We start from the raw sequence: 12,807 nt of genomic DNA, 5'->3' as shown, positions 1-12,807 counted from the left end.
ATCCCCGCCCCAGACATCCCTGAAAGTAGAAGAGCGAGTCACAGACTCTCAGACAAGGACGCCTGCGACTGGTGACGTCTTAAGACTCAGCACAAGGACGGAACTCCAGGTGGCAGGAGGAAGGACCAAGGTTGTGGGGTTTCTCTTTTATCATTAAGTTTTAAATCCGCAGGCTCTCAAGCAGGACGCAGGGCCCGGGCCACACTCTGCACGCAGGGAAGGAATTTAGTTGTTGTCAAGTTCTGTAGTTTCTTCAAAATCCGCGTAGAACAGGGCAGCACTGGGTGTGATTCTACTGCCACGAATACCAAGTGGAAGGCAAGAGTGAGAAGACATTCGTGTTGTTCTTTCCTTCTTCTTTTGTAAGAGAGGAGGGGGGGCGGGGCAGAGGGAAAGGGCGAGAGAGCATCTCAAGCAGGCTCTAGGCTCGACCTCACCACCCCCAGACCATGACCCCACCCAAAAACGAGAGGCAGATGCTCAACCGACTGAGCCCCCAGGCACCTCAAGCCCCCCAGGGGCCTCACGATCACGTTTTCAAGTAACAGCAAAGTCAACGGAGCTCTAGGAACCACACGCGGCGGTTTCTGCACACAAACCACAGGGCCTTCCGGGTGAGCCTGACGTTGAAGCTCGGCAGATACGAGCTTGCAGGGCTGACTGGCCCTACGCTCAGTCCAAGCCATGGCCCTGCCTCCAACTGCGTAAGCCGAGGCCCCTCCCCCTCCTGGGACTCTGATGCCTCCTCGACAGAGGTCAAGCAAGATGGTCCCGAAGGCCCCTTTACAGTTTGATAGCAGACCCACAGCCTCCACTCAGGCCAAACACCACCACCGTGCAGACTCGGTGGACCCGACGAGCTGCACTCCTGCAGGTCACAAGACCCACGGCTGCAGAGCACAGCTGTCACGGCGGCCTGCAATGACGCCGCCCGGGGGCCACCGAGGTGCGAGACGACGCGCCTGTATCCCAGAGACCCCAGGACCCTGGGCCTGCTTCCTTCGTCCTCGTGTTACCTGCTACACGTCCACATCTCCCTGCCGCCAGTGAATTCGGGTGGCGAATCACCCCAACGACCGTAGACTTAGGAAACGGCACACCTGAGCTCTATTAAAATGGTGTAGAAAGCAGGGGCGCCTGGCTGGGTCGGTGGGTGGGGCGTGTGACTCTTGATCTTGGAGTTTGAGCCCCACGCTGGGTAGGCAAGTTACTTAAATGTTTTTTAATCGTGTATGAAGCAAAAGTAATGAACAGGCCTCAAATAAAAGCATGAGGAATTCTCCTGGGAATAAAGTGCGCTTGCTCAGACGACCACGTAGACTTGCGTTCTGACTGACCATCTACGTTAGCACCATCTGGGGAAGGCTCACGAGACCCCAGGTGCTAACGGGAACTGCAGTTTGGAAGCAAGATGACCTCTCTGCGCACTCTCGAGCCCAAAGCAGCTATGTTCTGGGTCATTCCCAGACCTCCCGAATCTGGAGGTGTTGGACAAAGTGGTGCTGACTCAAGGAAGACGAGGAATAGGAAATAAACGATATCATAGGGAAGTTGCCCCAGATCCAGGAACGGAGAAGGACGGGGAAAGAAGAGTAGGCGATGGACGTGAGGTCAGGCAGACGGCTTCGGTGGAAGTCCTCTGGGAATCGCATCTTCGCTGGGCCTGCTCCGCTGAGACAGCCCAACAGGTGCCATGTCCCGGAGAGGGTGGCTCCTCACGGCCATCAATCACCATGACGCAGGAGGGCCCTGTCCCACAGAGTCGAGGGGGGAGGCCAAGAGGCTTTTGTGACTTGAGACCCTTGAGACCACAGGAGGTTTGCCGAGGTCAAGCCAGGTTTCCCTCCACCATGGGGAGCTCCTCCCTCTCTCTTTGGGAGCAGCTCAGCCAGGACTAAGGCAGCAGTCAACTGGGCCCCAACCAGGCCTGGTGAGCTTGGTTTATTAATCTGGGCTTTGGGGGAAAAGAAGAAAAGAAACAGAAGAAGAAGAAGAACCAACCACTTGCAGCTCCATTACCTTCCTTCTAATGAAAATCATAACTGAGCTTGCAGAGCAAATGTAAGAACTTGGCCTCTTCTTTAGTTACTTGGGCTCTGGAAATGCGTAGTTGCGGATAAAGCCTCTGAGTTAACCCAGGGCACTCCCGGGCGTTTCAGAAGGCCCCAGACTCCCAGGGTCCAGGGAAGGAGGAACACCCGTCTCACCGAGTGGGGGAGAAGGAGGAAGAGGGAGCAGGAAATCGCCCTTGAGGGCCGGGGTTTAAAAAACACAGGAGACGGAAACAGCTCAGGTTGGGGGCGGCGGACGGCATCGGAGATCGGTTTCGGAAACCCAGGTACGACCTAAGTCGTGTCCCAAAGAGAGGGCCTTGAGTTTCCCTCCCTCGCCTCCCCTGCGCTCAGGGGCTATACTCAGGACCTCTCCTGCGAGCTGGGTCCAGGAGGCATCCCGGGCGTTCGGGACTTTGTGGTTATCTTGAGTCCTCTTCAACGACAACTCTCAGTTCCCGTCGCTGCGTGGGAGAACTTCTCTCTGGAGGGAGCTGGGGTGGTACTTTCCCAGGTCCGCTCTCCCCAGCTCGGCCTGCAAGCGCTGGTCAGCATTTCCGGCGGCCGCTGCACTCCAAATCAGGATCATTGGTTTAGGACGTAACTAGGTCAACGATTAGTACCCACGCAGCGACGAGGGCACGTGGTTTGGGAAAGAGGTAGAAACAGAAAAGGGGGAGGGTGGACTTCCAGCCTGTGCTGAACCTGTGCGGAACGGGTCTTATCACGCTCAACACCTGGTCTCCGTAGAACTTGAAGGAACAATAGGGGAGCGGCATTGGACTTACGAGCACGACTTCGGAGGCAGTGGAGAATCACGCACTCACGTGCCTGCCTTCTCGTTTCCGGTCTCGGTCACCTCTGAAACGCTCCTTAGATGAGCATCTGGTTCATCTGAAAACTGGAGAAAGCACCTGCTTCTCCAGGTCATGATGGTTAAAGGAATCCACACGTGTAAAATACTTTCCGTAGCCTCCCAATGAATCCTCAAAAAGCAACAAATCACAAGTAGGCAGATCCCTCACTACTGGTCCGATGACAATCTGATTACTGCTTTTGCTCCCCTATAAAATTTAATTAGAGGTGGAACATGGTGGACGCAGGGGAGAAGAGGTAGCAGTAAAAGGCAAAGAGGTGAACCAAGTATTTCTGTATTCTCAAACACAGGGTTGCTCCTTTCTGGTATTTAGCAATCCCTTTACATTAGCCCTATTAGGAAAATGAGTGATTGCAAAACATTTCATCATCAATTTTGAAATCATCGGGGCGCCTGGGTGGCTCAGTCAGTTAAGCAACTGCCTTTGGCTCGGGTCATGATCCCGGGGTCCCGGGCTGGAGCCTTGCAGCACACCCAGGCTCCCTGCTGGGTAGCGAGCCTGCTTCTCCCCCTCCCCTCGGCCCCTCCCTCTCCCCCTGCTTGTGCTCCCTCTCTCTCCCAAAGAAATACAATAAAATCTTTTTTTTTTTTTTCAAAAAAGCCATTTAAAAAAAAAAGTTTGCAATCATCAACACGTCGAGGTCCCCTCCACTGCCACCCGCTCCCCATCCTGGCACTTTCAGAAGCGTCCACCTCGGGCGCACGAGTGTTAGGCCGCCCCGACCACACCAGGCATGAATGAATCAGACACAATCATTTCACCTCTCGGTGTCCCGTCTCCCACCGTCTCCCAGAGGCTCTATCAGAACGGAGGGCGGTACATCTTTGAATAGAGAAAGCCCGTCAGCATTTCTCCCAAAGAACAAAATGTACCTATTCATGGTGTCAGCATGGAAGCCTCCGGTCCGACATGCTCTCTCGTTATTATGCACGGGCGTGTGTACAAACAGAAATTCCCCTTTGGAGAAGAGAACTTTCAACTTTGAGTTAAAGGCTCTTCTTTCAAGGCTCTCCCATCGCTGCCAATCCACACCCTCTAAAAGCCTCTCCACCCAGTGGATCCCTTCTCTCCTCTTCCTTTGAAAAAGCCCTGATGTATATAAACTGTGTAAATACGCTAAAACCACCAACCTGGGAAGATAAAATCGGGTAATCTTTCTTAAAGTAGAGCTCAAACGCTTTTATGGATAATGAACTTGGCTGCTCAGCCAACTGGATGATTCAGACAATTACAGGAACTAGCTAGAACCTGTAAGAAGTTGGTCAGAGAGGCACATGCAGAACTTCTCGAAAGGTGCCCTCCCCTTAGCCGTGGTCAGGCACCGCAGTCATAAAAAGCCGAGCTCCGTTTCACTCATCATCGTATTGGATTTTTCCCATTTGATATGTCACGTAATGAGTAAAATGAGAAAGCAGCTGCGTTCACAGCGTTACTCATCGTCTCTTTCTGGATTTGAACCGCATCCGTTTGATCTTCAAGGCTTTGGAAGGTGGGGGCAGGATAACCCGATGGTTGAGGACTGTGGCTCTGATGTCAGACCGACTAGAGTCCACGCGGAGCTCTGACCCCGGCCAGCTGGGTAGTCTTGACTCACTGGGTCATCTCGGTTTACTTCCATGTAAGGCAGGTTCGGGGCTACCAATCCGCCAAGGCTTTGCATGGACCGAACCAGGTAGTCTGGCTCACGGCGCACGTCTAACACACACGCTAAACATCCGCTGTGCTGCTTTAGCGATACGCCTCTTCGAGATGAAAGATTAACCATTTGACAGTGTGACTGACAGGGCTACGCATCTCGCGTGTTCTCAGATTCTCGGTAAATAAGCGAGAATGATCTTGATGCTAGAACTTCACGGTAGGAAATCTTCTGCCAGTGCACTTGGACTAAGAAGCACCCCCTCCTACCTCTGGTTCTCCTGGGCTACCCCGGCTTCAAGCCTCCTCTTTCCTAACCCCCAGGAGGCATTGCAGCCCCGTCCTGGGCACACGGCCGGCTCTCATCAATAGTCGGCGTATGAGGCAGGGGACCCACAGGAGCTCTGAGCTAAGGACTTTCACAGAATCTCAAATTCTAAATCTCCATAGAAACACCTTTACGAGGGTGATAAGAATCTTTCCTCAGTCTACACGAACTCAAAAAAAATGTAAAGGCCAAATTATTGCAAAATGTCAACTAGCTAGGAAAGGCTTTGAGTCTAGATCTGAGTTCAGGCGGGAGATCTGAAAAAGCCTTCCAAAGCCCTACACGACATGATTATCTCAAGGAAATGTTTCTCACCTTGAATAAGGAAAAGGGAAAGTTCCAGTAGAAAGGTAGACGGGCGGCTAGCGATTAGATGAAAGCGTGATGAGAGATTACGAGAACAAGCATGGTTTTGCTGCAATAACCCAGAGGATAATGAAGTTTTTTTAAAAGTCAAATAATGTAATTCCCACTGGAAAAAAAAAAATCTCCCACCTTTTACAAGCAGAATTTTTGAGATTGCACGGTAGTCCCACAAACCACACCAGGTACTCCAGTGGTTCAACAAAGAGAAAAAAATTACATGGTTAGCCAGATGTGAAATTTTGCAAAACAAAAAGGAGACTCCAATACAGAAAAAAATGTAGGCTAACATCCACCACATGCCAACTAATTAGTTCTTTTTGAGATTCTCACCGGACACCCAAACACTGCAGGGTTACAGACATTCCATTATTAATATATGCGGAAATATAACGTACAGCACAGCAAGCTTAAAACCTAACGTCCTGGGAAGCAAACCTTCACATACTCTGCGTAGCTCTCACTTTACTTGGTTTCTTAAAATCCTGCAACTGCCAGCTAAACAACAGTAGCAGAAACAAAAATCCACATGAATGGACCACAATCAAGACTATCAATAGTTCCCATTTAAATAACAATAGCAGCGTAACATGGGCCGTATCACTGAAAAGCAGTAAATAAGTCCACGTACCAACGGAGAAAACTGATTATATGTTGTTTATAAATATGGGATATTCTCGGCATTAAGACACAAGGAAGGCTACTCAGGGTAAGCTTCGGGAAGAAGGCGATCCTCCCGGAAGATGAAATATTTGGCGATTTGTTGATACTTATCTGGAGTTTCAGTTTGGAATAGCCTCGTTTCCGGCCTGCTCAGAACAATGCAATCATGTTTTATTCATTCAGCTCTGATCTCCACACTCTTCCTCGCAGGGTTAGAACAGGTGGGAACGGTGACCTGCTTCTGCAACCATTATATCCCCCAGACATGACTAATTTGAAGCTGAGCAAATTGCACATAATGGGCCAGGGATTCAAGTTCATGATTTTTAGTAGGCTGCACTCTTGTTTCAGGGCACATGGCCCCCTCCCCCTCCCCCTCCCCACCACCCCAGCAGCTGCCTCTCCCTGCATGAAATCAAAGGGAAATTATTTTTTTTTTACATTTTCTGCAGGCTTCTTTTTAAGGAGGATAAAGATTAGGCTACATCTTTTAAAATATCTTATTTTCCTTTAGGGGTTCTCACAGTTTTTAAATACATTCTAAAGACTAAGGAAGCCAGCCACTTAAGAACCCTTCTCAACACGCAGGAAAACAATCAGATGCAGGATTTTATAGCGGCTCAAAGTTTTTACAGAAGCATGGCATAACTCTGTGAATTTCTGAATACCCCAAAGGCTATCATATAAGGTACTGGTTTCTAGAGCCTTTTTACAAAATACCGGGAAAGGTCTGCAGCATAAAGAACTGGCAAGAGAAGAGCTGACGACCAAAACAAGCAGAAACCGAGACAAAAACTTGGTTCAGAGGAGGCCCCCGGGAAGTATTTAAGCCGGCTAAAGGAAAACCCAATCCCTATTTGCTTTTATCTAACGTTTCCATTTTCCCATCCACTCTAGAAGGCTGCAGCCAGACACCAGTCTAAACATCCCATGAAACTCCACCGAGGAGGGAAGTGAAACTTGTTGGCTAAGTGCCTGGTGGCTTTGGGGTGCACAGTGTGCCGCGACCCAGGGGGTGGCTGGTTGCTGAGCTTGGCAGGTCCACACGCGGGGGCCTTGGGCTCTCACGGACGGGGCTTTGCCCTTCAGACCCCCCCTTCCTAGGCTGCCGCGTTTCCCTTTCGTGGGGGACAAGAGTGATGAAAAAGAAACAAATATTAGGGCCGATTCAAAGCAAGGATTTTCCTTTCTCACTTGGCCTCTGCAGATGAGGTGAAAAGACACTTCACACACACACACACACACACACACACACACACACACACCCGCTTCCCACTCAGCAGGGGCGCTGAGCTGCCAGGGCTGCTCTTCCCACTGGGGACAGTGGAGGGGGAAGGAGGTTTCTCTGCGGAGCTGCCACTTGGCAGCCCGGGAACCGCGTCTTCAAGCACCGGTGCCAGCGGCCCAGTGCTCAGCCCCGGCCCAGTGCTCAGCCCCGGCCCTCGCCCTCGCCCTCGCCCTCGCCCTCGCCCTCGCCCTCGCCCTCCCCCAGCTTCACCGCTGCCCGTGTCAGGGACGTCCTGCGGGGAAGCATCCCCCTGGCCTCCGCCCCTATTTCCCCAGCCCCCTGCAGCCCAGTTCAGATGGGTGGACACAGGGACAGGCTCTAGCCGGCGGGGCCGGGCTGACCCAGTGGACTGGGTCTGGTCTCGCAGCCTCGGGCAGGGGGCACAGGCCCTGCACCGGAGGGGGGGGGGGGCCCGGGGCGGACCCGCAGGCTGCCCCAGCCAGTGCCCCGCACAGGGGTCCTCCTCCTCCAGGGCAGTGGGACCGCAGCCCCGTCCCCGGAGGGATCCGCAGTGAGGACCCAGCGCTAACTCTGCGCGGTGCCGCCCGGGCCCCAGCTCCGCGGGGAGCAGCCCCGGCACCGCCTCCCCAGGAGGCCCCTGGAACACGGGGCGGCCCCCCCCCCGGGCACCCGCTGTCCGGCCGCCGCGGCTGCCCCGCACCTCTGTCCGCGGCACGACGATGCCCGACACCGCCGGTGCAGCAGGCGCCCCCGAGGGCGGCCCCAGGCGGGCACGGGCTCCCCGAGGCCGAGGCCGGGACCAGCCTCGCGGGGAGGGAGTCGCGGGAGGGAAGGGCTCGCGCCCGACCCCGGCAGCCCCGCGTGTGCGCTCCGCGGCCTGTGCGGGGCCTCGGGGACGGCGGGGTCGGGCGGGGGACGGGCCGGTTCAGTCCCGGAGCACGAGGCGCGGGAAGTTCTGGCCCCGGTGTGCGCGGAGCAGCGGCTGCGACCGGGGTCACCGCGGGGGGCCCAGGGCTGGGCTCGGCCAGGGCGCAGGGGGCGGGGGGGCTGCAGGGCTGCGGGGGGGGGGCGCTCCGCCCCTGCCCTTTGTGTGAGGGCCTGCCCGGGAGCCCCGGGGACCCGCGGGGCCGAGTGCCCTGGGGCGGGGGGCGGGGGGGGCTCCGCACGGGGCGCCCCGCACCCCCCCGCACCCCCCGCACCTCCCCGCACCCGCCGCCAAGTTGGCGCCGAAGTTTGCGCCGCGCGGTCCGAGGCGTCGGGGTCGGGGTCGGGGTCGGGGTCGGGGCGAGGGGGCGAGGGCGGCCGGGACCCGCGGGCAGGGGCGGCGGCGCCACGGCGGGGCGGGACGCCTCCTCCAGGAAGCCCGCTGGGCCCCCACCCCCCGGGCGCGGCGGCGCTGACCGGCGGGGAGCGGCCACCGGGGGGGGGGCCCGGAGGGAACGGGGTGGGGGTGGGGGATGGGGGCGGGGGATGGGGGTGGGGTCGGGTCCCGGACGCGCTCGGGCGGGGGCGGGGGCGGGGGCGGGGCAGCTCCTCGGGGGCGGGGCCCCCTCTCACCCCCCCCCTCCCCGCCCCGCCGCATCCCGCCTCCCGGCCCGGGTCTCGGAGCCCGACCGCGGGGCGCAGGGGGCGGTCGGGGGGCCCGAGGCGGGGGCGGGGCGGCACCTCCGGGGCGGGTCCCCCCTGCAGGCCCCCGGCGCCCGCCCCGGACTCCCCCCCTTCGCCGCCTCCGCCTCCCGCCTCCCGCGTCCCGCCGGGGTCTGGGGCCGACCGCGGGGCGCGGGGCCTTGGGGGGCGCGGGCGGGGGTCCCGGGGGCGGGGCAGCAGCTCCGGGGCGGTCCCCCCTCCCGGCCCCGTCCCCCGCCGCCTCCCGCCGGGTCTCGGGGCGCGACCGCGGGGCGCGGGGAGCCGGGGCGGGGGTCCGGGGGGTCCGGGGACGGGGCAGCACCTCCCGGGGCGGGTCCCCCCTCCGGCCCCTCCGCGGGGTCCCCCGCCGCCTCCCGCCGGGTGTCGGGGCGCGGCCGCGGGGCGCAGGGGGTTCCCCGGGGCGCACCCCCGGGCGGGGGCGGGGGCCGCGATGGGGCCGGGGCCGCGATGGGGCCGCGATGGGGCCGCGATGGGGCCGCGATGGGGCCGGGCCCCCCCCCGCCGCCGCCGCCCGGGCGCCCCCAAACTAGGCCAAAACTTTTTCGCCCGCTTCCGCGCGAGCCTGCAGCGGAGGGTGCCCCGGGCGCCGGGCGGCCGCTCCCCGCACAATAGCGGCGCTAATTAGCTCATGGAGGCGGCGCCGGCGCCGGGACCCGTCGCCGCGAGGCGGCCGCGGGCCGGGCCGCGGGGAAAAGTTTGCGGCCGCCACTCACCGACCAGGCCTCCCACCAGGAAGGCGGCGACCTGCAGCGCCAGCAGGGCGCCCCCGACCGCGCACAGCTTCCTGGTGCTCATGTTCTCGATGATGGCCCCGGCCATGGCTGCGCCCCTCGCCGCGCGCGCGCCCCCCGCGCCCTCGGGCGCCCCGACTCCGGGCTGCGCGGCGCGGGGCGCTCCCGGGGCCGGCGCCGAGACTGGGCCGCCCGCCGCCGGCCGCCGCTTAAAGGAGCAGGAGCGGTCACGTGACGCCGCGCGCCCGCCCCCGCCCCCGCCCCCGCCCCCGCCCCCCGCGCCCGCCGCCGCCCCCCGCGCCCGCGCCCGCGCCCCGCCCGCCGCTCCCCCCGCGGCCCGCCCGCCCCGCCCGCCCCGCGCAGCCCCGCGCCCCGCGCCCCGCGCCCCGCGCCCCGCGCCCCGCGCCCCGCGCCCCGCGCCCCGCGCCCCACCTGCACGCCCGCGAGCCCCCAGCGAGCCCCCAGCGAGCCCCGGCGCGCCGCGGGGGGGAGGGTCCCCTGGTGCAGCCCCGGGCCCGCCCCCCACGAACCTCGGCCCCGCACGCTCCTCCGCGAACTTGCGCGGGCGGGACCACGCCGGGGCGGAGCGAGGCCCCGCGGGGGCACGCGCGTGTACCTGCGGCTTCCGGGGGCGGCGCGGCCTCCGACGGCTCCATCCAGGACGGCCGCGGCCCCACCGAAGCCCCCCGGGCCTGCGCCCGGCCACACGCACAAGGTCGCCGCCGCCCGCCGCCGCCCGGACCCCGGGCCCTCGCGCCCCCGCCCCCGCACCCCCGCGCCAGCGGCTCCCCCAGCCTCCCCCCTGCCCGGGGCAGGTGCCCGTCTCCAGCCCCCACCCGGGCCCACGCGCCGCGGGGACACGCACCAGCCCCGCGTGAGAACGGCCCCCCTGGGAGTCGAGCAGGCCCCGACACCACCCCGTCCTGCGCCCCGGAGCAGCCGCTCCCAAACCGAGCCCGGCTCCCGCTCCAGGCTGGGGCCCCTCAGCCCGAGGAGGGCAGGACGCGAAGCCGCCGCGGCCTGCAGGAGCCGCCCCCCCCCCCCCCCAGCAGACACAGCAGCCTTCACCCCGGATGCCCCAGGCCCGCTGCAGGCGAGCAGAAGGCGGCCGAGCAGGGTCCGCAGCGCCTGGCACCCCCGCACCCGCACACCCCCGCACCCGCACCCCACACCGGTGACCCACCTGTCTCCACCATCTCTCCACAGTCTTGCCTCATTTCTGCTTCCCTGGACGAGGGCAGGTCCCGGGGCATCGTGAAGGCTGGGAAGGCCCCTCTCGCCCGTGCCCAGGCCACTCCACGGGGTGCGCTGGGCTCGGCAGGCTGCCAGCTCCGCCCGTTGGAGCAGTAATGATGCCTCTAGGTGAGACGTTCCTTTTAATACCAAGGAACTTAAGTGAGGGCTGATAGGGCACAACATCAAGACTCACCCTCCGCTTGATCCAATGTTTTGCTATTTAAGAAAGAAAGGAGGGCGCCCGGGGGGCTCAGGGGGTTGAGCGCCTGCCTTGGGCTCAGGGCGAGATCTCGGGGTCCTGGATCCCATCAGCCTGCGTCAGGGCTCCCTGCCCAGCGAGGAGTCCGCCTCTCCCTGTCTCCTGCTCCTGCTTGCTCTGTCTCTCTTAAATAAATAATAAATAAAATCTTTAAGAAAAAGGAGAAGAGGGAACCCCGGGTGGCTCAGTGGTTTAGCGCCTCCTTCAGCCCAGAGCCTGATCCTGGAGACCCGGGATCGAGTCCTGCATCGGGCTCCCTGCATGGAGCCTGCTCCTCCCTCTGCCTGTGTCTCTGCCTCTCACTCTCTGTGTTTCTCATGAATAAATAAATAAAATCTTAAAAAGAAAAAGGAGAAGAAAGAGGTGGTGTTTCTATGCACTTGAAATGTGACCTGGATCCACAAGAATGTGTTTAGTCGTCTGCCCCGTATCCTCGCTTGGTTTTCTGGGGTTTCACTTACCTGTTGTCAGCGGGGGCCCGATGGGCCCAAAGCAGGTGATCCTCGTGCCTTCTTGTCAGGAGGTCGGTGAGCAGCCTGAGGCTCTGGCACAGTGATTCCTCGCTCACGCACCTGGTTCGGCACGCAGGTGTCTCGAGCATGCGGGGAGGCAGCATGCGGCACAGGGAGGCATCTGGAGGGCCAGACCACGGCACGCAGCTTGACCCGCCTGCTGTGTCCCCTTCTCGGGTCCTGCTGCGAACCTCTCCCGGCACCCACAGCCCGTGGGGGGCTCACAGCGGGAAACACGCGGTGCCCCGGCGAGTCTCAAGCATCCGGCAGTCCCAGCACGCACCTCCCGCAGGGGACAGCCCCAGCTCCTGGGCTCCCTTTCCTGTGGGCGACAGCCACACTGCCTCCCCCAGCCCCGAGGGTCCCCTTAGAGGAACTGGCCTCAGTTCCTGGGCTCCAGGTTCCCCATCTGGAAGTGACAGGCTGGAGATAAAATACTGCGCACCCACCCACGCGGTCCCCTTTGCTTCAAGGGCACTTAATTAAAAAGAGGTGCATACAGGACAATGTCTCTTTGAGAGGAGAGCGTGAGAGACACAGGGACAAGGCACATGAGAGGCCGCAGGGGCGGAGGGACAGAGAGCCTGAGGCGGGCTCCAGGCCCGGCTCCTCCTCACAGCCTGCACCCGGGGCCTGAGAGCAATCCAGAGTGGCCGTGAGGGGGTGGGCCTGCAGTTGCAGACCTGAGGGTGCAACATGTGCCACCGTGGTCGCCACTGCCACTGGCTTTAAGGAAAACCCAGTTTCTATCAGATCTCTTTAAAAATTAAAAGTGAGGGACACCTGGGGGGCTCAGCGGTTGAGCACCTGCCTCTGGCCCAGGGCATGACCCCGGGATCCCGGGATCGAGTCCCGAATCGGGTCCCCCGCGGGGAGTCTGCTTCTCCCTCTGCCTGGGTCTCTGCCTCTCTGTGTGTGTCTCTCATGAATAAATACATAAAATCTTTTTAAAAAATTAAAATTAAAAGTGACTCCGATCTGTATTTCCCAAGGGAACAACACAGACAAATAGCCACGCAAGGGTTGTCCGGGTTTGGGCTACAGCGTGCAGCCGGCTGGGCCCTGGCTCGGCGCTGGGCCGCGGGTGCTCTGGAGCTGGGCTTTGTCACCTGGAAACCGGACTCGGTGACTCTACCTGCCTCCCGGTATTCTTGTAAGAGAGGGCGGTGACGGTGATTGTGTTTAAGAGTATTTTAGAATCCTTAAGGGAGACCCCTGGGTGGCTCAGCAGTTTAGCGCCGCCTTCAGCCCAGGG

At 60.6% G+C, this 12,807-nt stretch overlaps 1 protein-coding gene across 2 annotated transcripts in view; it reads right to left on the bottom strand.

Moving 5' to 3' along the window:
• Nucleotides 1–11,319, bottom strand: part of WLS (Wnt ligand secretion mediator) — a 92,246-nt gene extending 80,927 nt beyond the window's left edge. Inside the window, exon 1 of one of the 2 annotated variants that reach the window (XM_025986683.2) lies at nucleotides 10,729–11,319. In XM_025986683.2, the coding sequence (XP_025842468.1) occupies nucleotides 10,729–10,798 (70 nt within the window). In that variant the 5' untranslated portion in view covers nucleotides 10,799–11,319. Of the gene's footprint in view, nucleotides 1–9,527; nucleotides 9,732–10,728 lie in introns of those variants that run through there. The other variant, XM_072754914.1, reaches the window with a different exon arrangement.
• Between the last annotated feature and the right edge of the window lie 1,488 nt (nucleotides 11,320–12,807).

This window comes from Vulpes vulpes, chromosome 3 (assembly GCF_048418805.1).
Source record: "Vulpes vulpes isolate BD-2025 chromosome 3, VulVul3, whole genome shotgun sequence".
Taxonomy (NCBI): domain Eukaryota; kingdom Metazoa; phylum Chordata; class Mammalia; order Carnivora; family Canidae; genus Vulpes; species Vulpes vulpes.
This window is presented reverse-complemented; position numbering and strand designations above follow the sequence as displayed.